Raw genomic sequence first — 26,365 nt, 5'->3', positions numbered from 1 at the left:
GATTTTGCACTCTGGTCATTTAGCAAAAAAATAAGAGGCTGAAGAAAATCCTCTAGTACATTATATTTTCATCTCACTCGAAAAAGGTAATAAACAAATATGCAATGATACAACAGAAAAGAATAACAGAAATAAATAGAGAGTCTATTGAAATATGCACTGGACCACACAATTCTATAAATTAGGATTTTGCAGACTTCTGTTATGATCCTGGCCCTCTGTATACAAATGCACCTGAAAAATTGCTAAGCGCTATTAAAAATAACACCAAATCTCATTTCAAGCACATGTCCAGTGAATATGGTGTCTACCCAGCCGATATTCAGACACGGGTCAGCTGCTGACACCTGTATACGATCTTCTAGAAGTTGCCTACGTAGCAAAGCTTCTTACCTCACTTTCAATTCTCCCTCTGCTCTGGCTGGAAAAACATAATTACACATCAACAGGGACACGTGCCTTCCTCTTAACTGCATCTCCAGCACCTGGCGTTTTCACTTGAACAAGGTTTCATGTTCCTCCCAGCACACAGAGAGCGTAATACCCCTCGGTCGGCTCCCTGGCGGGTTCTGTGAGCATGCCTCTTACTCCAGGTTTGCACAGCCTGGCGCAGAAAAGCCTCGCTCATGACTGGGGTTTCTGGTAAGACAAAACATGACAAATAAAACAACAGCCAGTCAAAAGGATCCCCTTTGGGGCAGATTGCAGCTGCTTTGCATCACGCCAGAGCCACGATCCTAGCACTCAAGCTCTGTGCCGAGGCAAGGTGGACTTGAAACGGTCGTGACTTAGCATTTTCTACTCACTTTGGTTTTAGCGGCGTTGCACCTGCCATTACAGAAATCCTCTTTCCAGTAATATACTACTTTAGGGAAGAGATACTTGGAGCACGTCTGTGTTGCCATAACCCTTGCCGTAAGAGCATTATTTACAGAGACGACGTCGGACCATTACGTCCTTAGGACAGGGAACAAATCTTTTACTTCGGGGCGAAGCTCCTGCATCCCAGGTACCACCTGAGGTGCGGAACGCTGCGGGAAGCCGCAGCGCACGCCGCTTCCCCGTTCTGCCGCCGAACTCCTCGAAGCGCTGCCCGGCGCCCGCCAGCCGGTGCTCCCTACGGCAGAAGCGGGCGGAGGGCGGGCTGGTCGGCAGGGCTGGGCACGGGGAAGCCGGTGGCTCCCTGCCGCTCAGCCCGGCGGCAGCCGCCTGGCTCCCCGGGGGCGAAGCGAGTCGGAAAGATGCTAACGCTTTTTCAGTCCGCTGAAGACAAATAACCTCCTTCCCCCTCTGAACTTTTCCTAGATAACCGCCACGCCTTCTCCCTCTCCGGTCCCTGCCCCGCAGGCTTCGCGCCACCTGAAACACAAGCGCACCGAGGCCCCGGCGGGGGCCGGGGGGTCTCTCTCTGGGGGTCCTGGAGCGCTGGGCCCGAACGCGGCGCCCAGCGCCGCGCCCGGAGGCCGAGGGCCCGGCTGACGCACAGGAAGGCCGCTGCCGGCGGGGCCGGGGGCGGGCGCGGCATAAAGCGGGCGGCGGCGGCGAGGCGGGAAGGCGCCGGGCAGGAGGGAGCCGCCGCCGCCGCCGCCGCCGGCAGCAGGGCTCGGCCGGGACCCGCTGGCGCAGGCAAGTGGGGCTCCCCGGGGGAGAAGGGCCGGGGCCGGGGCCGTGCCCCCGCCGGCGGGGTGGAGCGGGGGGGCCCGGGCGCCGGCAGGGGACGGGCGCTGGGAAGGGCGAAGCGCTTCTCTGCCGGGGGCGACGGGCGAAAATTCACGCAGCGTTCGGTGCCGACGGTACGGTTAGACGGAGGCTCACAGGGCGAACCGGCAGCCTGTAAGCGAGCGCTTCGCCGCCGAAGAAGGGGGAGGTCAAGCGGCTGCGCTAGAGCCAGCGCCGCTGACTGCGACCCGACGCGGGCCGGGCCGGGCCGGGCCGCCCGCCGCCTCTGCCGGCTGCCGTCGGGGCCGGCCGGAGCGAAGGACAGCTCTCGGAGCTCCTCGAGCGCTCCTGCGCGGAGGGAAGAAGGATGCCAGGCGGCGTTGTACCGAGCCCGTTACAAAAAACCCATTTACAAGCTGTACCCCTGTGCCTTGCGAGCGTTCGCGCGTGTCAGCGTCCCTGGGCGTTACGGAGAGGGCCTAAGGGGGCTGCGAAATCTGGACAAAATCTTGGCGCTCCACACCCCCCCCCCCCCCCCCCCGGAGATTACAACGTTAAGTTTTCTTACTACTCTTTTTAGGTTATCATAATCACCAAAATTCACCAGAAATTGCAATGAAAAGTCCCACTGAAAGCTTACAAATCCTAAATTTTTTTCTAAGCACAAGTTATTAACGCATAGTGATTCGATTCCGTGTATGTATCTCAAGAAATAAGGCCTGTGATTCTGTGTAACTATCAGTATGGCAACAAAGACTGTGAAACGCTCCTATGCCTTACTCCTTCTCCACAATTTAAAGAAACAAAGTAAACGTTCAGACAATATTTTTGCCTCCCTGAATGGAAGTAATAAAGAGGCGGGAAATGTCACTGGGCACGTTTCCACTGACGTTACATACAGCATCCTTCATACCACACGCACAATCATCCCATCCAGCCTTTGTTAAGGAGAAACTAAAAGCTGTCACTTTTACTTTTGCATGAGTAAGTACTCAGGACTCCATTACACCTTGAGATACTTCATCTTTTTTTTTTTTCCCCTCTGACTTAAGAAAACGCAAAATGAAAGACCACAGCATTAAAAATACGATGTAGTCTCTACTTCAAACTGTTGACATTCTGAAACTATGATTCAGAATAGGAAATAGAAAAGTTGTTTATAAAAAGGTCAACTTTCTATAAAAGCGTCAATTTTGATAAAATATCTTTTTGTTCAGGAAAAATTTCTATCAAAAATGTTCAAAGAGATGTCATATGTTGACCTACTGCAGTGCAATCTTTAGTCCATGACTGGATTTTGTGTATTTTGTTAACATGAACAAACATCCTAACGGAAGGGAAGACAACCTCTGGTATGGGATCAGGGTGTGGGCAGAGCCCACTCGAGGACGGAGATCCCAGGGCACAGGCCCTAGGGCATCCCTCTTCTCTGCTCAGCCACGACTGCCCGCTCTCAACCCTACCTCTGACTTTTTATCTGCATGCCACATCTAGAATTACAGCCTGGCGTAGCCTGCCCTGAGGCAACGTTTTATCTTAGTCTTTCCCCACACTGAAGAAAATGACAATGAAAACGGTGTTTTCACCAGCAGGATTAATGATGATGTGGTGCAACCCTAGAGTACAAGTATCGGAAAGGTAATGTTCTCCTAAGTGGAGAAAGAGTCACTCAGGCTGAGGGGTTTACGTGGAGAGCCTGCTCACCCAAAACAATCTCTTTAATCCATGGAGAGGAGCAGGTATTAATTCAGCCCACCTAAAATCTGGAACAACCAAGCTTCTAACTCCAGTATCTCAGTAAACAGTCAAAACGTACTTGGGATAGTTATTTCAGTAAGAATTTCAGAGCCTGGCGATGAGTGATGCTACTCTTGCTTGTCTTCTAAATGTTGCTCATAAAACAAACAGAACTCTCCAAACAGAAGATGTGGGGCTCTAGGAACAGCACAATAACATACAACCACTGTGGCTTTAGGAAAAATTTGAGTGGTATGAGTTCACTAAGGAGAGAGCAAATTCATTGCTTTCTACTCTTCTTTCATAAGAATAGTTATACCTGGATTTGAAGAGTACAATCCTAACCTACTTCTCTTGATGAGAGATGCTGCGTAGATCTCCCTGCTTTAAAAGCATCATACAGTACACCAAAACATTTGCATTAAGGAAGGAAATTGGCAGAGGTGCCCATTCAAGTGTAAGAGCTAGAACTTCTTTTAATGGTCTTGCTTTCTTTTCTCCCTCTTCCCCTTAACTGACTAACTTTAGTCAAGTACCACTTGTTTTGAAAGACAGAATAAACAGGAACATTAAAGTATATGATAAGAACTACAGTGAAAATAAGTGATTTATGCACTTTGGGTTATTAATTCGTATTCAACTTTCAATGGCAAACATGTTTAATCTTTTGCAGTATGTCCCAATGGAGTCAAGTTCAACAACTGGAAATAAAGTTTTTGGAGCAGGTAGACCAATTCTATGATGATAACTTCCCCATGGAAATCCGGCATCTACTAGCACAATGGATAGAAAGCCAAGATTGGTAGGATTAAATTTACTTCCTCTCATATGATTTCAGTCATGAACAATTCTTTCATTATCTGGCAGATTTTATAGTGCTCATTTGGGAGCTGGGCAGGCACCTGCACTTCAAGAATAGTATTCCACTAGTTATGGATTTAGCCCGTTGAACTGTCAAAGTTTAAATTTAAGGAATGCTTGGACATGCGGTTTCATTTGAATTTGCTCCTAAACAAGATCCAATAAAAATGGTCTAGCAAATTAATGGTATTACAGGCTTTTCATAGAAAAAAAATAATGCAAGTTAGTTTTCAATGGAAATGTTATACATTTACCTCTTGCAGCATAAAATTATTCACTTGTCCAAAACTGCACTTAAAGCAGGATATATAATTTGGGGGAACAAGCCAGCGACTTTCAGGAACTGTTCTCTAGAAGGTGAATTTATGCACAAAATTGGATCAAATTCACTGGATGGTTATCTTCAGAAAATTCAGAACTAAATGCCAAAAAAAAGTTTATATTAGTCGTACCAGAAGGAGACAATTTTTCAAGCTAAATCCACAAGACTATTGGAGGACTACTGCAAAAAAAAAAAAAAAAAAATCTGCTAAGGAATATAATCTTTCCTTACAGTTTATAGCTCAGTGCTTATGGGGCTGTAGGAACACGGGAAACATTAAAATCTCCTTTTTGCCAGATTTAGCAGGCATATCTCAAACAGGCATCTGCCATTTGGGGGGGCAAGGAGAGACGATATCCCAAGGACAAGGATGCCATGCAGTCCAAAGTCTGTCTTCCTCTATTTTGCTTGCTAATGTTATTGCCCTTCGTGTATCAAGCTGTTCTATAAACAGCAGAACCAGTAAAGCCTGGTTCTGTGAGTGTTTGTGTCCTTTGTCCCCTACATACCCTTCACCAGTAGCTTCAGAGTCTTCCCGTATCCCCAAATAGTTTGGCCGGGCAAAGGCTCATCTGGTGCCTGGTGTGAAGATATATATCTGCTGACTGGCCATCTGGCTGTTACCTCCTGGAGCAAGTTATTACTGCCATTTGCCTCAGTGGAGGCACTAATTTGGATTCCTCTCCTCTACCAACCTGCCAGTTTTCTGTTAAATTTGTAAGAACATACTATCTTTTAGACTCCGAGCCCAGTGTCAACTTTGTCTGAAACTGGGCAGCAAATTCAGAGATTGTATCTCTGTGACTGACAGAGTGAGAGGGACGGTATGCATAAGCCCATTTCCTCTGAGAAGTGGGCTAAAACTGTTTAAATATTCACTGGACCAAAAAAACTCTGGTTGTCTCCCCTCTGGCTGACTCCATAGCCTGTGCTAAGAACATCCTCACCCTGTCTTTATAGCTGCATATCTACATGAATATGAATAAAAGGATCATAAAATCAATTATTCACAAACCTCTAACTATATGCAAGTCACCATATATTTAAAGCCTTTTTTTGCTGCCTAGATTTCTGAATGGATTATAATTTTCTGTAGAGATAGATTGATACTTCTTATGACGTTTTAAACACACATGGTTCTCATTCATTGATTCTTCAGGGAGGCTGCATCCAACAATGAAGCAATGGCAACGATCCTTTTACAGAATTTGCTAATACAAGTGGATGAACAGCTGGACCGGGTTTCACAGGAGAAAAATCTTCTCTTGATACACAACCTGAAAAGAATCAGAAAGCTGCTGCAGGTGGGTCGTTACTTCAGATGACAAATTGCATACTCTTACTGGTTTCTAAAGGTAGTGCCCAACCTCTGTTGAACACAGTTTGTTCCTGTGCACAGCTCAGAGCTGTCCTGATTGCTGTAGACTGCAAGTAGCTATGGGAGGACCAAGCCTTCAATAAGATAATTCAAAATAATAATCCCACTGTCTGTTACTTTGTGGAACAATAATTCACATTTTCATGTACGCTGCTCAGATACAAGTGCTGTGACTTCTTAGCTCTGTGTGTATCTGTGTTTCACTGAGCTCTTAAAAATAAGACTGTATAGCGCTTATGGATGCTCATGTTTATTACAAATGTAATTACCACCTTTCAGACACATACAGATATCTAACTATGGAATGAAAATGCATATTTGGGGCTTAAAGCAGCACCCCGAAAAAGGAACCTCTGTAAATCATTAGCATGTTTGCTATTTTACGCTTAGCTGGGATTATTTGTTATGAATGGCTTAAAGGATTTTCCGTTAGGCTTCTGCAAAATGGTATTTATTTCAATTGGCTGAATGTTTCTCTAATAATTGTTTATCTAAGGCAAGGATTCTCAGAGTTCCACTTCATTAGTCACCTACTTCCTGACATTTATCTGTCTGCTGCATAGAACAGATATGCAACTGAGTTTAATGAAAGTTTGGGGGTTTTTCTCCTCTTTGATGGTGTTTTCCATAAGTACTTAAATGACAATTATATTGCTTGCAAAACATTTTCTTTATTTGAGAGATATATATACACACACACTGGTCTGGAAAATCTTAGCATGACCTTGCCAATTATTTTGTTCTCTTTATGGCTCTGTGTCTTTCTATTCTTTATCCTAATGGTGGCCTCTTAAAAATGTGACAGTATTTCCATCGCTACTACTTTTTCTTCCGGTGTTATGCAAGCAGTCTCATGTAACTTAAAACTAAAGTTGCTTTTTGTTTCTTTTCTGGGTTGTGTAGCAGCACTATCTATAATTTCAGTACTGCTCAAACACCAAATTTACTTCACTGCTTTTGGAGTTAACTGCAGAAAGGTTAATTTGGTTATTTCTGTCATGGTCTTGGCACGCTTTACCACCGTAGGGCTGAGACAGAGCTGCATCACCTTAGTAAAGGCATTCTCCCACAGTAGCGTACACATGGAAAGAGCATTTCAGGGCAGTGAAGCAAGCAGTTCATTGGTGTGTTCCTGGCTTAAAAGATTGTGCATTTATGATTATACCATCACAATGTGCACATGCAGAAGGACTGGTATATATTTACATACAGGCTCTACAAAATTAAAGTCTCTCATGGTTCCTTCTTCTCTTCACACCATTTATTTTATGCTAAAATTTTTACCAAAACTTGAAGTGGCAGCTCTGCATGCTCTGTGAAACTTGGCATACCAAGACAAGTAATCAGGCCTTGGGCACACACACAGGAGTTTATGTAATAGCCAGTGTGAAAATGGCCAGAATGAAAACCATTTTCTCTAAGTCCTGGCATGTTTGGAAATTATATTATGATGTGCTTCCCAAAGAGCACAAAGCAAAGGAGGCTTATTGCAGAAAAGCAAGAGAAGGGGAGTTTTAAGTGATTTCTGATTAAGTGGTTTCTCAGGTGGCAAGGATCTGAGTCACAATTCCAGAACAAGGCAAAACACTCAGGCATCCCCGTTACAACTGCACAGCTAGGTTACAGTCACCATATAGTACTTACAGCAGCAGCAGAGCCAGCACCAGAGCTGGTCTTTTCCTTCTCTAGATAAAGCAACAGTAAAGGTCCATGTGGAGTAGCCTAACCCATCATTTCACTTGATGGCTGGCTCCCAAAAGAAATGCCACACAAGTTGTGGCATGCACCAACTTGTTTATCAACCTGTAGCACTGTAAGGCTGTGACTTAGCAAGCTTTCTCAAGCAGCAAGGTCTCTCTGCTCTCTTGGGTTGCAAAGGTCTGTAGGTTTGCAGTCTAAAGCATTATGAACTTCTTGAGAGGACATGTGTGACGCTGGAATTATACCGCTTAGTAAAAAGGATCTCAGTCTTGAGCGTTGCAGTAAAATGTTTCCAGCTGAGCAAAAAAATACAACAGCTCTCTCCATCACTAATAATGTTGGCCTTTCTCCATTATATCAAGACAGTAGATAACCTGCATTTAGATAACAAGCTACTCGTTCAGTTTCAAAATACACATGTGAACCACCAGATACTGAACAGCACTTTCACTATTAGAGTTTTTCCTGATTTCTCATGACTGTTAGCACTATCACCCACAGTCCATTCTGATTTTCAAAATAATTTCTATAGGCTGGAGTATGCCCAGACTCTTGCAATGGGTTTATTATTGTTTTGGATAAGGCAAATAACTTAAACTATGTCTTAAGAAGTCTGTGACACAGGTATTTTGGATTTTTGTGTAAAATATTGTGTTACAACTTCTAATTTTTAAAACATAGATGATAAATGCATTTTCAGCCAAAGTGTGGGCTGCATGTTCTATAGAGCTGCACAGGCAGTCTCCCGAGCTTCAGCTGTTAAAATTATTTCTTTGTTGGTTAGGTAAGTACATCAGGAAAAAAATGCTATAGTAGCTGTAATCAGCTGACATCCTATCCTTGTTATTAACTGTCAAGTATTACTAATGGACTATAAACTGTATATGACACATAGTATGGACAGTATCTGCTGTAATGTCCTTAAATTTGACTATGCAAATTATGTAATGATGGGTCTAATTTTTTTAACGTATCACTGATTGTATTTTATTGCTGAATATATGAGAAGTTTGTAACTGGGCATTTGGCTCCCCACCCACCTGCTGGATGCACCGGCAGATACCCATCTCTTGCAATTTGAGCTAGTTCGTGACAGTTTCATGAGACAACACCAGAAAAAGGTGACTGATGTACACGGTACAGTGCCATGGTCCCTTTAGTCCCAACACACCACCTTGAGAAAGGAAGACTGGAAGGGTACGCTGTAAAACTAGAGAGATTGTTCACCAACTTTGATGGGGGAAAGACTGGGTTCCAAAATAGGAGAGGAAGCTGCATTTGTAAACATCTTTTTATTTCTGGTGACTCTGTGAACAGTGTTGGTTTGATTTTCTCTGAAGGTTAGTTACCATGAGCCCACCTTTATCTCTGCTTTGCTCTCTAGCGCAAGCACTTCTTTGAAATTTCACAGTTCACTCCTCTTCCTTCCCCTCTATACCACACTCACAGACGTACAGACACATGTACAGCGTGTACACACACAAAGCTGTTCAACCTCGATACATGATGAGAGTGCAATGTTTGTTCATTATTTTGAGCCAAATTGTGTTACAATACTAAGTAGTACTAGTCAAACTTGGTAATGCTGGAAACGAGCATTTATCACTAAGTATGCAGATTAGTATGCTGAGTTATGGTATAGGTTACTAAATACTATGACAACAGCAATAATAAAACAATTAAAATTAGAGAACACACAAAAGCCATTCAAAAGCAATCTGTAGTTCTTGACAAAAAGCAAAATGAGGGACTAATGTTTAATTAGAAATACAGCTAGATCATTAATGAAGAGCAGCCTTAGAAGAGGAAGCAACGCACACTTTACAAATGGCTTGTGCAGCTGTTTGCTAGACAGCAAAGGACTCGTTAGGATCAAGATTGCTGGTGCTGTTACTGAATCTGGAGAGAATTATGCCTACGAGTTACCAGCACCACAGCTGAGCACACCCCACCTGAAAGATCTTCCTAGGATTCATTTTTGTTATAAAATAGAGAAAATGTTCTATTTTGAGTTTCACCTGAAACATCCTTACGTAAACATCTTAGTTGCCCCGTGAAAATAATGATGGAAGTAGTGGAAGAAGAGAGAACTTGCCTGTCTCATACTCGCAATACAAAGCCTTGGGCAATCTTAGGCGTTGTGAAAGGCAGAGAGCAGAATTCTTAGCAGGAGGATGGGTCTGCCTGGCACCCTTGCTTTTAGGCCACAGGGACCATCCCGATTCTCTCACCATTAGAGAAATAACCATGGAACGTGGCATTTCTGCTCAGACTGCTGACATTTCCAAAATTATCTTGAGGCAAAAAGAAACATTGACCAGGAAAAATCCGATTTGACAAAGTTATAAGCACTTGAAAAAGTGCTGAGAAACTTAGCTAAGCAGCTGAAGGTTACTGCTAGCTCTCAGTAATTTGCTTCTCTATTTCTTGCTTTCATTGAAACATCGCTTCTTGACATTAATCTGGTATAAATGCACATATTATATTAAAATCAGGGTCAGCACTTTAAGTTAAAATCCTTCATATTTACTTCTTACATTATTATTACTTCTCCAGTCAGTAAATTGGATTCATTTTTATAGCAGAGCAGCCTTTTGTTGCTGTGCTCTTCGGTGGGAGACAGTACAGCACAGTCACTTGCTAAGGTTAAATTCTCTGTCTATCTTCCTACAGAACTCCTGCTTCTCCCAGCAGTGGTTCTGGAAGCGGGTGAGGAGAGAAAATGTTTGGTGGCAGTGGGGGAAGGAGGGGGGAAAACTATGTCTATGGTTCCTTCTCCTGCTTAAAACCTAGATGGAGAAAAGCAAAGCAGATTAGTCACAAGGAGATGGTTTGTGCTGTTGCCATGACAACAAAACATAAAGGGCAGATGTTAAGCTCCGAAGAGCTGCCTAGCACTTCTAGGAACCAAATTGCAGATGCAGCAGTCGACACGACCTTAGCCCATGAACAATTACATCTTAGTTTTCAGAAGGAAAGTTTTTAAATGACAGCGTACCTGTCCCTGATGTAAGCTCCTGTGCAATACATGAGCAGACTTAGTACACAAAGATGACTGGTGAAATAAAGAGACACTCACGTAAGACAGGCACCGTCCGTGCTCCTGACTCACATGCCAAAGCCTTTGGCTAGGGGAGGGCAGCCGAGCTGCCGTGCCCCAGGGGAGCCAGGGCAGGGGAGGCTCAGTAGCCTGGGGATCAGAGATGGCCACTATACCCCAGTGTCCCACTGCTCCATTTAGGGATGGTGCTGGTGGGCAGTTGCCTGTGGGTCTCCGGTGCTGTTCATCTCGGGGATGCTCTTCCCCCCCACTCCAAGCTGGAAACACTTGGAGCACTCAGCAGGTACCCGCTAGAGAAGATGTAGCTCCGTGGGAGGCAGCCTGGCCCGTGCATGGGCTCGGGTGAGCTCCCAGGAACTGAAGAGCCACTGGCTGTGCTGCACACTGCAATGGGTGCATGACAGCTACATCAGGAAAAAGCAGAAATTCCCAGAATTGTCCTACTCATAACTGACGCTCTCATTTATGCTCTAGCCTCAAGATAACTTTTGAAAGCAATCTCTTCTCATTAATGGCAACATGCATCTATGTCACATCACTGTTTATGGTATTCAGGGGAAAATCTGATTACATAAATCTTCCTTTATAAAAGTAAAATAACAGATTTCAGGAATAAGAAGGGCTGCTCTGCTCATTTACCATTGAAGCCTGAGTTAATGAGCATACTGTGTGCTCTGGGGAACAATTTGCTGTAAATGATATATATTCATGATATTCATTTAATACTCACAGCAGATTCTCAGGTAGTGGTGAACTTTATCCACTCGGCAGGCCTGCTAGAGCATAAGAAGAGGTGAGGGAGGGCAATGGGTATTCTGCCTGAACGAGCAGGTCTGCGTGCACACCATTAACACCTTGGGGTATGCTTACAAAGGGAGAGGTCAGGCAGAATCACCAGATTTGCTGATTCATACCAACCAGTTATATCAAAATGAGCTTTTGGAAGCACTGTAGTTATACTATGGAGTTCAGAAATAATATTTTAGTTATATTTCTTTCTCCTACATAGCCCTCCTTTTTTATGGAAAGATCTGGAATAGCATCTGAAAGTATCTTCTGCCATCTTAATCAAAATATATATTAACATTATGGCACTTCTTGCCATATAAAATTCACCCTGTTTCTAAGTAGTACAAATAGCATCCTTCTTTACACGATGCTACTTAAAACAGTAACAGTAGTGCGCTCCTGATTCTGTTTCGAGTTCTCGGTTATACTGCCCAGCTTGTTTCCATCTGTAATGAGAACTGAACATCTTTGTGCTTCTCCAGTTAGAACTAAAATGAACATATGAAGGTTTTTTAGTTTAGGTGACTGTTTACGCAAGTCACTGTACCAGAAACGTACATGCATGAGGGATCCTAAGATTATTTATTTCAGTACATCAAAGAAAATGGACAAAAGAGCATTAGATGTGAAATAGGACATTCCGGTTGGTACTTAACAAACAATTCTAATAAGCACTGTGCTGAGAAACAGTTGCAAAGAATGGAAACATAGCCATTGATGTTTAAGTTGCAGTTTCCTGTTAAAGCTTACAAAAGGGTGAGAATGGAACAAAGTAGAGAAAGTTTCTAATATACCACAGAAGACCCATTTCAAAATGTTATTTATATGTATTTAGCACGCATGTAACCTGCCAGATCAACAAAGCAACAAATTATAGTAGGAGGTGTGTTTTGAACCAGTGTGCCTGCTGTCTAATACAATTCAGACTGATCTTTCGTATTAGCATCTTGCCCCCAGTGAGTTTTCCAGTTCAACCATTAAAGCTGTTTATAAAAAATTTTGGCATACAAATGGGAAACCCCACACAGAAATCTGTATGCTAAAAGCAGCTAGCTGTCTGCTGTTAGCTATCGCAGGCTGGCGACTGCACATCAGCTAATAAAGATTTTTAAAAATGATTGATACAAGACCAGAAAAAGGTTACTTATTAGAAGTAAAATATTTTTGAGTTCCTAGTTATTATTTAAAGAACACAACTCAGTTTATAAATGTTTCAGTTTGGTTTTGTAGAACGAATAAGAGTTAACTTACAAACAGAAGTAAAAATAAAAGCAGGCAAACTAAACAACCTCTTGTGGGCTTTGTCCATTCTGCAGTATTAAAGGCCCAGTTGCAGTCAAACATCTGCCTGAGAGATTAGTTAATAATACTCAGGTCTTTGTGTCCAGAAGATGGGGGGGGGATCAGTCCTCTCTCCTCTCCCGTTTTACCCTTTTTCATACGGAATACTGTACTTTTATTTATTCTGAAATAAATCTCATTTAAATAAGAAGCTTTGCTACATTATTCATCCCCCCTGGCAGCACAGCTCTACTGTCTGATGATGAGATCTACAGACATATATTTTCTGTAGCTATATCTCAACCTACCTACTTAGAAATCTGCTGTTTCTATAGACTGTTCCTGGACTGGTTTTAGTGTCTGCTGGTAGGGACTCAGCAGTGGAATTTGGGGGCAAACTGGAGGATGGAAGAAAAGATCTCTGTCTTCACAGCTCATTCACTGTGCTTTTACAGCTTTGCCTATTGCAATTTGGTTGCATGTGCCCTAAAAAACCCAAAAAAAAGTATGATCTTTTGGAAGTCATGCATTGTATCAGGACTTCCCACACATCATAGGAGTTGTCTAAAACAATGAGGTTCCCTTTAAGTTCTCTCATGTATTTTGAGAGGGGGAAGGGGAAATCTAAAAATAAAAGTCTAACAAGAGCAGTCTAAATAGATAGTGTCACAGGTACTTCCTGTGACTTAAAGACCTACATAAAACAGAGCCATCTTTCCAATCGAAAAAGATTTTTTTAGTAAGAATACTGCCTGTTTAAATACAGGCTTTCAAAAAAACTCCCAAGCACTTTACCTATATCAGGGTAACATAAGGACCGACTCTTTCTTTGTATTCTAGTACTGTCTTCATTAGACTTTCTGCCTGGATGCATAAACAGAGGTAGAAAACAAATCAAGGCAAAATGTTGTTTGTCATATTTGAGGGTGAAAACGGGAAATAAGTGTGTATGGTTATGCTTTCCCACCCACACATTTCTTTGAGATACAAAACTATACCAAAGGTTTTTTTCTTTCAAAAATAAAATGATAGACAAAAGATTTTTTTCTCTGTTTTTTAATTACATGAAAGATGAGACATCTGCTTATCTAGAAAGATGCTGAGTATCGGACTTAGTAAAATAAGCATATCGCAAGTGAGCAACAGGGAAGGAAATGTATTTTTGCTTGACTTTGTAATCCTGTTTCCTGTCTTTCCATGTCCCACCTCCCTTCCATCAGCTTCTTTAAATAGTCATTCAACTTCAACAAATACATCAACAGTCATACTAGTTAATGGTTCCATGCCTCCAAGTAAAGCTCTTATTGTATACAATTAAAAGGCTCAAGCAGGGCTTTCCTAGCAGAAACAAGAAAAAATACAGCTGATGTTTTTGATTGTTTAAAAAAAAAAAAAAAGATAAAAGTAGGGAAAAACTAACCAAATTCTGAAGTGCTTTTTCAGAATTAGAAAGCACTAAAGCCTACTCAAGTAATTTTTAGGTCACCTTGAAAACCAGGAGATAACCAGGTAAACCCCTGATTGACTTTCTAAAGGTTGCACAGCATATCCTTCTACATTACAAGTAGAGACCAACAGTCACTAATACCTAATCCTCTACTTTAATCACTGAAAACAGAGTCAGGATACTGAAGTAGTGCATATACAGTATTCATTTATAGATATGCCCAGTACATAGAGGCCTTTGACACATGAAAAGAAAGCTGGCCAATATTACTGTGGCTGGGAGTGATCCACTTTGTGATGGAGCTGCCCACAGGAAAATGAGCTAAATTTTGGAAAATTAAAAAAATGGGAAGACGAGTAAGAGAATGGATCTCTGGTCTAGATTTCTTCATTTGTCTCAGGAAAAGCAGTAAATTTCAGATACTCAGACTGACAGTTGTTTGGTGTTCTTTTTAAAAGCACATGTATTTTAAAGTGCCGTAATATGTATTTTAAAGTTTCTCCATGATCTTACAACTTACAGAATCAAATCTTGCATTTCCCCAGCACTGTTTCCTGCATCTTAACATATCCCAAATAGTTCAAGCTGTTTTAAAATTTGGCTAAAGGGTCTAAACTCCACACATTATAATGTATAAATCGTTGTTGCAGAAATGCCTCTTTGTTTTTCTTCATGATCTAGTAAGATGGTATCACAACAGATGTCTCTGGAGTAGAGAGAGTGCATGCTGGGCAGTGGTAGAAAGGTTTTCTCCTGAGTAAATGTCATCAGCATTCAGAGAAAAGTTTTCACCCATTCAGAATGAAAGTTTAATTTCCTCCATTCAATTATATTTATCATCATGCTGGTAGTTACTGAGAAGAAGCCAGTGCAAATAAGATCATTTGTTGTTTGTTGTAAATCATGATATGGAAGACCTCATCAAAACAGAAGAGGAGAAAATTTCTAACAACAACAGAATTAAGTAATATTAGCTGATAAGACTAATGTTTCCATTTGAAACTTCAGATGAAAAGTGAATCCTCAATTTCTCGTTGTTGCTATTTATCAAAATACAATTACAAGTTTTCTCTATAAATATCTAAACTTAATAATACAATTTGCAGAACTACAGAATCCACACCTTTCCTCCTTTCTTGGCTGCCAATGCTCATGTCACACTGAGTTAGGATTCCCCTATCTCAAGCCTTTTTTTGGTTAAATTTCCTTTATTTTCCAGCTTATACTACTCTTTCAATGATAGGAAATAATTTTCAATTAGTCATTCAGAAGCCAAGGTCATCTTGAGCAAATTCTGCCCTCAACCAAAGACAAAATGGAAATGCAGAACAGCAAGAGTTGGCAGCAGACAGATAATAAGGGAATACTGAGTGGCACGTTCTGAAGTGTAATTACCTCTGAGAAGTATAAAACATGGGGAGAAGAAATTCAGTGTTATTATTTTGATGGAGCCAAACACATTGGTTATTGTAACTTTTAGTAATTATTGTTACTTAGTAAGTTAAAATTGAGATATTTAATGTTACAACTTATTTATTATTTATCAATTTATTATTGTTGAGTTGCAATCCATCTGCTAGATTACTTCAAAAGAGGCTGCTGATATAGCGTGTATTGTATAAATATAGCCGGTTCTGGGAGAGAGAGCTCAAGACCGACAGAAGGGGATGCCCACTCAGGCTGTGGCACACAGCTCAGCTCCATGCCAGCTGTCCAGCGTTCAGAGCATCTGTCTATCAGATGAAAGGCAAGGTCTGTTCCTAGCCTTTGATCACAAGTGTTCGTACTGCAGATCCACCATTATTCCGGCTTTTGTCTGAGGAGCTGCTGCTCCAGGAGGGCAGGTGGCAGTTCTCTGTCAACCTGCTTGGTGTCTGCTCAAACTGAATCGAGTTGAACAAGCACCAGACAGGCACAAGTATGGAAATCACTACGGGCGCAGCTTATTGCTAGAGCTTTATGAGTTAGAGAAGAAAGAAAAAAAAAGTGAATTTCCACTTCATCTCTTGGTTCAGATGGTTTTCTCTTAATGAAACAAAGAAAAAGAGAGAAAGAGTTTTTAAAAGTTTTGCATATGAATAGTATCTAGAAACACTAGGAAAGTCCCTAATACCTGGCAATTTTTGTGGGGGATTTTTAAACATCCCACTGTCAGAAGATTTTTTTTGAAGTGCCTCTTCTGCATAAATGCATTTTCCAGCTCCAAGAGAAGATTTTTATTTCTTCTTGACTTTGTTAAATAGCTTTTGTTTGACTCCTTTTTGTCACAGGGCAAAGACAAAAGGCAACCATCATCCCTTAGAGCGCTTGAATTCTGTTGGGCAGTGGTAAGCTGGGACTAAACACTCCTGAAGCTTTGTAGTTTCCAATAGGCTGCAGATGCCAACATGTGGTATGGCCCTCGTATACTAGCCATCTATGTAGAAGGTGGGACCCTGTTTTACCAGCAAAAAAATAACAGCAACAAGCAGAAATTAACAGGCATTAACTGAGGAAGTAATATGCACATCAGTGGATTGACACCGGTCACAGATTTCTCACCACAGCTTTCATCCCAAGCCTTAATAAAACCAGGACTTTTTTTTCCTCTTATCAAGGTGCAGATAGATGAGACAGGCTTAGCGATACAACTGACTGCAGCTAAAACAAGGCAGGCCTGTTCTCCCCTCTCCCAGCCAACCTCTACTGATTTCACGTGCGCTAGTCCTTAACAATAGGCTCATCCTTTGCTGAGCAGTTTCGGTGCACCGAGGAGCAGAAAACCCGTTCGGCAAAAAAGCGCGAGTGGTTTCCATCCCAGTTAGCAAGCTGGATTGGCTCACTGAGGAGTCAGACAGGCAGTGGACTGGCACGAGGCAAGGGCTGGCACCCCACAGCCAGGAGCGCAACCATTCTTTGCAGCAATTAATTTACTCTGGCTGTTGCTGTTGGACCCTACCTTTACCTTACATGAAGCTCCACTCACTCTTAATCTTTTGCAGGAAGATCATAGCCATTTCCCACGTGCCTGTATTCCCTTCCTAAAGTTACATCCTGACACTACGCAGAGACAGCTTGGGAATATGCTCAGTGAAGGGGACTACAGATATATTCCTGGACCTGAAGTTCAGCTGTGCTGAAGGAAGTGTGCAGCGAGAACATCGTTACTACCCTTAGAGCCAAGAAGCTGGCAGGGAGAAACCAGTAATGGCAGATCTTTGGCACTGTCGTTTGACATGGAAATCAGCAGTGTGTCCTTAATGTTAAATCCCCCCTGACTGCCCAGCAAGGAGCAGGCAGGGGGGGAGTACTTAGTGTTTCATCTGTGTGTCCTGGGGTGGTATTACTCACCACTTCTTTTCTCCAGAGAAACTCCTAAAATCACAGTCTTGTCCATAACTCCCGTTCCTCAGGGTAATCGATACAGATGATTTTGCTGGAGTAAAGCACCACCCTGAACTGCTTTTAAAGAGATCAGAGGAGGCACAGCACTAGGACTACTTTGAGTGTGCACTGGTTGCACTGTGGGGCACATACTTTGTTTGTCCTGAGAAGACTTCAGAAACCTTAGAAATATTAGAAAGCTTAGTCTCATTGCTAACGATGCCATGGCAGTCAAACCTTCTCTAGAAGGGAACATTTTGTACGTCAGTTATTTAAAGAGTCCTATGTCTTTCACCTTAGTCTCTACCTGGAACCACAGTATAACCAACAGCATGGTATTTAATACCAAGCAGCTTGGAACAAGTCTCCATGATTAAAATTACCATTTTTAATGTAATATTTCTTTAACCTGTAATTGAAGTCAAAACTTATTATGAAAAAGTCTTTCAGATTACTTGGATTTCATGCAAAAGCACCCATGAAATGATTTGGTTTTGTCTGTCTAGTAAAAAGTGTTAGAAATATATGTTCACTGTCATAGTAGTAGTTGGCATATAGCAGTAGTGTGTTCACATTTCTATTGGATGTGTTCACACCCTTGTTTCTAATACAGCAATTTGTATGAGATATCTACAGAAAATACAGCATAAGTTTAAGTATGTATAAACTTACTGTGCCACATTCAGAGAAAGCAAAAATAAATGAAGTTCTGAGTGGCAGCAAAATATGATGAGAATAAAAACTAATCAGAAAGGAAGGAAAATAGAACAAGTCCAGAACTGGAAACCATACAGGAAAAGAAATGAACTGGATTAATTCTAATGAATAGCTGAAAACTGTATAAGCACTGAATAAAGGGCACCTGAATGAATGATACGTGAACACTGAATAAAAGGCATGAAGGATATTGAGAAACACTGAATAAATACATCACCATGAAAGAAGCTGCTTGAGAGTCCTCAATCATTCCAATTTGATAAATACAGCACAAACCAATATTACTTCAAATTGTGCCCAGTCCTCAGTCACACATCAGCAATTCTGCACCTCATTTATGGTGGTGTAAAAATACAGACATTTTTTGGTTCTTTGGCTTGGGACAAGAGTTGTTTCTTCCTTCATCTTAGGCGCATTATTTGTTGAAGGAGAAAAATAATTCACAGACATATTAAAATTTAAGTCTCTGCTTTATGCTGAGGAAGGTTTTCTGCTTGCATCATTACTGTATTGATATGCTTACAATTTTTTGTTGGCAGAAGTGCTACGTGCTAACAACAACATCCTATTGAAAATGGAAGACGTGATAAAATCGTGCAGAATAGGCTGACAGGAAAGCCCTTTCAAAACAGCTGTGTTAGCAGTGGAGCAATTTGATCTTCAAATGATGTACATCTTGGAGTTGTATCTTTACAATCTCTGTAGAGCATTGTTAAGAATATTTTATTACAATGGCACTAACTGATGCTGCACTGCAAGGCTGAACCAGCACTAACAAAGGTCGAGAACAGTAGGGGAGTCTTTTCCACCTGCACCAAGCTGTAGCTCTTAGACACTGAAGCACGTTTGTGATTTCCAGAGGGACACCCTGAATTCTGAGTTTTTGAAAGTTGTATTTACTTGCGCTTGCAGGGCAAATATCATGGTAATCCCATGCATATAGCAGTGATCATCTCAAACTGTTTAAGAGAAGAAAGAAGAATATTGGCTGCAGCTAGCATGCCTGTACAGGTAATGAATTACATTTCATTAATCTGCTCCATGTTAATCTGCTCACGTGCTTTTAGGACCAAATGCTGTCCTCTCATTCCACTAGAGTGATTTGTGTGCACTAGGGGTTGCCAAATGTTGCCCTTTAAACTCATGTTTGTACTCCATTAGTGGCTCTACTGCTGCAAACATTGCTATAAGTGACTTCTATGTCACAGCTAATCTTCAAAGACTTTAATCTGTGGGAAAGGCTTTAAAGAGATTATTCTTTGCAAGCAGATGTGTATATTTTAAATTATGCAATGCATTAGTTCATATTAATTATGTAATGCAAAAGACATTCCATCTGATACCTTGCAAAGGCATTGGATAGTTTTTATGTTGTTTGAAGAAAGAAACTTTAAAATTACATATAAAACCTATTTTGGGGAAATTGTTACATGGTTAAAACCCAGATAGAATTTTTAAGTCAACTGTGTTCTTTTTAATCACCTGTGGATGTAATACATATTCTTCTATGACTATTGTGACATGGGTCTTTTTCAGAAATCTAATAACCTATGTTTCAGTTTCTTTAATTTACTAGATGTTTAATGTTTGCAGTATACCCACACCCTTTCACCTTTTGGATTTCAAAGTTAAAGCGGCATGTTTTTAAATCTGTGGAACTGAACAGATTTGTCTGTTTACACAAGTCTCCAGATGGTTGAAGACCAGCTTCTGAATTCCCTCTCTATGCTAGAACTTGCAGTACAGTTACTATCACTTATTATTATTAGTCATCCACCCCTTATCTGTTCAATGTGTTCCAGGGTCCACTGGAAAAGTCTCTGCAAAACTCTGTGGTTTCAGAACGACAAAGAAATGTAGAACACAAAGTGTCGGCCATCAAGAACAGCGCTCAGGTATTTTTTTGTCCTGTCTGCTGTTTACACAGATTTTCATACAGACATACCTGAACTATCTTTAAGCTGGGTAGCACAAATACTTTTGCTACCAAGCTGCGCCAACCATTTTCCATTTTTTTGAGGATCTCAGCCCAGACTAACTGCTCAGGATGTACCTGGATCCTCAGGTTTTTACAGCTGCTCTGCATTCAGCATGAGAGCTACCTATTTTAAAGCTATCACACTCATCCCTATGCAAGTTGCAGGCATACCTACTGTCTCTAAAGAGATGTGAGGTTCCGTAAATGTGTTTCTGCAACTTCACCTCTTTTACTTGGGTCAGCAGTAGTTAGCCTTCGTGACCTCTGAGTCACGTACCAAGATCTTTGTAAAGCTGAAGGCTATGAGACATAATTACGTGTTTTGCAGATGTGAGGGGAGAAGAACATTAGGAGCTGATGGTGACAATTCTCCAAGAGTTTCCCATACCATTGCAGGGCAGAGCTGGGCTGAGCCAAACCTGCAGCTACATCCCACAAAGACCTTGAAAGCTCAGTCAGAGAATACCTGCCTATTCAGTTCAAGGCAGGATTATCTATGGCCTTTTTGCTATCCCAGCCCCACTTTCAGCTCTGCAGCAGCCTCAATGTAGAAGTTGTATTTGAAATACCTATCCATATGCCGTTCAAGAGCAACACTTCTGGTATACTGGAAAGAGGTCCTAGTAGCATTCTCTCATCAGTGTCTCCCTACATGGGGAAGAAGGGTTAGAGAGATGAAACCCTTAAAAGGATAAAGCTAGCTTTAGAAGAATGTGATACTAGATCTCTATCTACATATAAAGTTGTAAGATAAGAGTTGCAGAGCAGAAGCAGACAACCCAGCAACCCAGCAGCCTACCATGCTGCTCCTTCTGTGCGGGGAAGTGCAGCCATCCCTGAAAGACCAGTGAAAATAAGAACGATTTCTAGATACAAGGGTTTTTTAGTAGGTAATTAAGTTGAACAAAGAAATCAGCCAGCTCCTTGTGTATGTAATTTCATACCTTACACATATAATTTAAAAGTTTAGTCTCCAAAATAAAAAGGAAACCAAAATGGCTAATTCTGTGTGTCCTAATTTAGCAAACAAGTTTTTGTATTTTCACAGACACTTAACGAGCACATCTCAGGGAACTAAAAAGGATTGTTTATGAGTTGTTGGCAGAATCAAGGCTTCCTATAAACAGCACAGAAACAGATCTTCGAAGTAAAACAAATTATTTCCTACGGTTTTATTTTCCTTCTTTTGATGTGTCTTTTTTTGAATTATCATTGTTTGATTACTAGAAAACACTTTCTAAACTTATGGCAGTGCATATGAAAACAAACCCTTGCAAAAAGCCAAAGCAGCAAAAATGTTTCATTTCTTTACCCAAATTCTTAAGTAATTCTCTAAATAAAGTCTCTGAGCTCTGCTGCTGTCACTGGCTCCATCTTTCTTGGTTTTGCACACCCCGTTCCAAGTTCCATTGATGTCAATGCAAAATTATCTATTTGCCCTGTTTTAAAGTTCTAAGAAGAAAGTTACATTATTGGCATAATAATTTCAATTTAGCTCAGGCTAAATGTAATCATTCCTATTTTCCACTATGTCGTTGAACTGGTAAACAAGAAGTGGTTAAGCTGTATCAACTAGTGTTTGGCTGTGGGAGAGAGGATAATTTCCGAATTAGTAAAATTCTTTCTGAGCAAGTAAAATAAATCTGTTGTTACAAATGTGCATTTATAATTCAGTCATCTTTTTTTAAAGTTTACAAGATAGTAAACCAGAGTTCCCAGTACTGCTTAGGGATTTTCAAATGGTAGGCAAGGAAAATACTACATTATGCATTTGTCCATTACAAAACAAACTCCTCCTTATGTCACTGTGAACACCCAAGTAATTTTACTTTCTCTTCCTGGGAAAGATGACTGACCAAGATGTCAAATACTTGGAAGACTTGCAAGAGGAATTTGACTTCAGATATAAAACAATACAAAGCTTAGGTAAGAGTTTTTATAATAACTTTTAGATTCTCTAGGAAATGGCTGATTCCGCAGCTAGACCCCAGTATCAGGGGGGTTTTGTGCCTTACCCAGATAATATATGTAAACATAAAAACGGATTTTTAGTTTATATAAAGTTATAGTCATGGAACATAATGACTCTTTTAGGGTTAAGAGGGTAAAGAGGATCTTGTTGATCAAGTATAGTTATTTTCTGTAGATAAGCTGCATAATGGCATGAAAAGTAGTAATTTTCTTAATTTAAAGAACCTATTTTTCAATTTCCTCACCTTTGACATGGGCCTTCCTTGGCAGGATGTGGAAGAGCCTCTTACTTGCTAGAGTAGAGTTGTGCAAAACTGATTTTTTAGCCTCTAACTTGGCTTTCTATTCTTTTTTGACCACAGTGGTGATAACCAGCTGGTAAGCACTCTGAATGCATGTTTGACCAGCCTGTGATGGTTGAGATCTGCACATGGCAACAGTCCTTGCATGATCTCTTTCAGAAAAGAAACTGAGGTCCACTTGTGTCTGCTCAGATATTTTCACATTATCTCCCTTTGAACATGCAAACATATTGGGCTTGAAACGTCCGAGTTCTTAAACACGTCAATTCTATATGTTTGAGGCTGGATATGGCCAGGCAATCGGAAGAGATCAAGTTGCCATGGTTTAATGAATTGTTAGTCATCAGGCCAATCATAATTATTGACCACGCAGATGACTGAAGCCTGCCCCATTTGCAAAATAAAACATGCTTACATAAATTACTTTCAGGGCTTAAAATTTCACTGTGTCAACAACAGCTCTATACCAGCACAGCCAATTTGCAGTACCTTACAATGTGTGTGAGCAATTGCTGTGGCTGAGCTGACAATCAGTTACTTGTCTGCCTCTATTGAAACATCTACCCTAACATAATGGGAAGATGTCAGTCCAGAGCTTAGCAGAGACACAGTTGGCACCAATTTCTTTTTTGAAGGTAGCATGGAAGATGCAAGTAGAGCAAAAGGTGGGGGACAGCTGCATATGAAAGAGCACGGGGCAAGCTTGGGGAAGCTTGAAACTAATGCATGATCCAGAGAAGGAAAAACGTTACGGAGAGGGGGAAATACCCAGCGATCAGTACTCCTGGCTGCTGAAATCCCCACAGCGATGAACACTTTATCTCCATTTCAAATGCCTAACCTCCATTCTCTCAGCCAGATGTCCAAAGAGCTTTAGTCTAACTGCAGACACCACAAGCATATTTCAGTAGTGTACAGATCAATCCAAGATCCAAGCCAGATGTACCTAGTACACATAAGTATGTGCATGAATAAGAAATGTATGGATTTCTAGGCATCATCCGTATGTTTTCTACCTTTTCCTGTTCCACACACACATCTAAAGAGTGGAGTCATAAAACCTTATCTTAAACTTGTACTAAAGTTTGTCCATTCAAATGAAATACACTTTTACATAATCTACTGATGTCTGCAGTTTGTTTTTTCACTAGTTCATACTGCAGTCTGGTCGTGGTTTTTTCCCCTCCTCCCCTTATATAAACACGCACACGCACCCACACACGCATTTATACTGATTTTTTTCATCCCCTGCAGAGCAGAGCGACAAAAACAGCGCCCTCATTAAACAGGAAATGTTGGCATTGCAGGCGATGCTCAATACTTTAGACTACAAGAGAAAGGTTAGTGACACGTTTTGTCATTTGTGGTTCGTTTGCTTTCTCCCCTTATTCCCACACTGCATACTCAAATGTGTATGCGTGCCTTTTTCAATTGTCCTCTCAGAAGAACAGACAAATAACATAGGACTTAAAAATCCACAAAAGGTTTGGGTGGGTATGGGTGATTTTGACTAGCGGTTAAGAAATTGGCAATTAAGCAATGGCTCAATCAAGGATATGGTTCTGAGGCGAGGGCATCACTTCACGAGACCTCTTATGTACTGTGCTAAGTGGATAACTTAGCTGGCAGTCTGTAGCTTTTAACGTAAATAAAAAGTATTCAAAGTAAATGTAATCTAATAATTGCAAAGAAAATAAACAAACAAAACCCAACTACCCACCAATGGTACCTTGCTCTTCTCAGCAACTGAGACTTGCAAATATGACAAATATTCCACTGACCACTTCTTTGCTGGCACAGAAGACAGTACATTTAGGCAATTTGTTTGAGTCCATGTACTTTTTACGGTTAAAAGCAAGCAACCAAAAAACGAATGCACTGGATATGATGCAAAACAAAAGGAGAACTTTTTGACCTTGACAGTGCTTGCAAGTGTCAACTTGTTGGAGGTGTTATGCCGACAAAGAATGCAACAATCCTCCCTCCCACTCCCCCACCCCCCAAAAAAAAGAAATTTTACCGAGGAAGGGATCATAGAGATTCAGGATTAATTTCAATTACAATGGGTGATTAATCCAGTCGCCTCTGAGTTAAAGAAACTGAAGTGGTAGGGACTAAATATGTTACTTTCAAAATAATTGAAAAAAAAGTAATCAGCGTTTTATGATAATTGCTGAATTTTGTGGCTGTTCCCTGTGGTCAGTTTGTGACACCTTTCCTATTTTACAGGAAGTACTCAGTAAAATAGGGCGTGTGATTCATGAAATCGATACACTTATGAGCAACATGCTGACTGAAGAGCTGCTAGACTGGAAGAGACGGCAGCAGATTGCCTGCATTGGGGGTCCTCTCCATGGTGGGCTTGATCAGCTCCAGAACTGGTAAACTTGCCTTGAGCTTGTGTTTCTACTGAAAACCACAGGAAGTCTGCTGCACGTGAAATGATCATTCCTTTAGATCAGTTGCCTTGCTACCTTGCAACAGCAGCAAATTCATTAGCAGCTAAGCAAGTAAATAACAAAAAATACAATTTGTTTTGGTGGACAACATTTGCTATTCAGAATTAATAACATTACAGTGAACTGCTGAGCCTGAGCCGTGGCAGTCACTCATTTGTTGGTTTGACAGTTGTTCCAGATACATGATACATACCCTCTTGGGAGTTTTGCTTGAGTAAAAACTGTGCTGACTGAGTTTGTCACTGAGGACAGTGGGAGTTTTGTCTAGGCAGGAGCTGGGTAGACACTTTATGCTTTGACTCATTAGGTACATCACTCCTCCAGACTTCAAACTACATAGGAATTGAATGGTAGTAGTCTCTGTGGTGGCAACTCTAAAGGTGATTGTGAATAAAAAGAAAATAGCATTATATTAAAAAAGATAATGCAGCCAGAGAATGTCAATGTCCTGGTCATTTCTCTCCCATCAAAATTCTCTTCTGGAAAAGGTAGTAAAAAGAAGAAAAAAGGAAAGAAAACAACCAAGAACCTTTTTAGGTTTGAAGAAAATTTGCCTTTTTGGTGTTGTTTTTTTTTCCCACTGAAGTATTTTTTTTTCCAATGAAGATGTTAAAAATAGCTTTAAAAATGTGATTTTATACACACATACCCTATTAAACTGTTAGCAAGTGTGTTTGGATTTGATTTTCCTTATTGTTTTTACACTTCCTCAGTAGTCTTGGTAACTTGTTAATTCTATATAACTATTATCTTTTAAAGAGTACATTTTGCAAAACTAATGAGCTGTAGGAAAGAATTAAAATTGGCACAAATGTCCTGCATGTAAAACATCAGGACCATTTATATATTTCTTGCAAATTATTACAGACAGCATTGCATTGCTGTTGATGAGGCCTGTTGTGTAAGTATTTATCTTTAAAAATAAAGTAGGTAATTTGCCTGATGTATTTATATACTCCTGTAAACGAAAGATGAGTGGACATGAGTTTGGATAAAGCAAGAAAGCACCGATCGGTACTGATTCTGATTTCCCTAAGCCAGAACTTCAGTAGCCATTATGTTCTAAGAAATGGTTTACGTGAAAGATGGCAAACTAATCTTTTGTCTTGCTGTAGTTTTACACTGTTGGCAGAGAGTCTCTTTCAAGTTAGACGGCAACTAGAAAAACTGGATGAACTGTTGACCAGACTGACTTACGATGGGGACCCTATCCCACTGCAAAGACCTCAGCTGCTGGAAAAAGTCAACTTTCTGCTCTACAATCTTTTCCGGAAGTGCGTAAGCCATTGTCAGCTTAGATAAGTTTACCTGAACTGACACAAATTTATTGGCAGCAATG

The 26,365-nt window shown here is 41.0% G+C and overlaps 1 protein-coding gene across 1 annotated transcript in view; it reads left to right on the top strand.

The window, feature by feature from the left end:
• The first annotated feature begins 409 nt into the window (after positions 1 to 409).
• The window catches only part of STAT4 (signal transducer and activator of transcription 4), a 44,479-nt gene continuing 18,523 nt past the window's right edge, over positions 410 to 26,365 (top strand). Inside the window, exons 1-10 of the mRNA XM_030016838.2 lie at positions 410 to 639; positions 1,377 to 1,626; positions 4,070 to 4,198; positions 5,739 to 5,883; positions 19,229 to 19,327; positions 20,119 to 20,211; positions 22,142 to 22,220; positions 23,822 to 23,907; positions 24,797 to 24,948; positions 26,142 to 26,300. Coding sequence (XP_029872698.1) covers positions 627 to 639; positions 1,377 to 1,626; positions 4,070 to 4,198; positions 5,739 to 5,883; positions 19,229 to 19,327; positions 20,119 to 20,211; positions 22,142 to 22,220; positions 23,822 to 23,907; positions 24,797 to 24,948; positions 26,142 to 26,300 — 1,205 coding nt within the window. The 5' untranslated portion in view covers positions 410 to 626. The remainder of the gene's footprint in view (positions 640 to 1,376; positions 1,627 to 4,069; positions 4,199 to 5,738; positions 5,884 to 19,228; positions 19,328 to 20,118; positions 20,212 to 22,141; positions 22,221 to 23,821; positions 23,908 to 24,796; positions 24,949 to 26,141; positions 26,301 to 26,365) is intronic.

Source organism: Aquila chrysaetos, chromosome 6 (assembly GCF_900496995.4).
Source record: "Aquila chrysaetos chrysaetos chromosome 6, bAquChr1.4, whole genome shotgun sequence".
Classification (NCBI taxonomy): domain Eukaryota; kingdom Metazoa; phylum Chordata; class Aves; order Accipitriformes; family Accipitridae; genus Aquila; species Aquila chrysaetos.
Note: the sequence above shows the minus strand (reverse complement) of the source record. Positions and strands in the feature narration are given on the sequence as shown.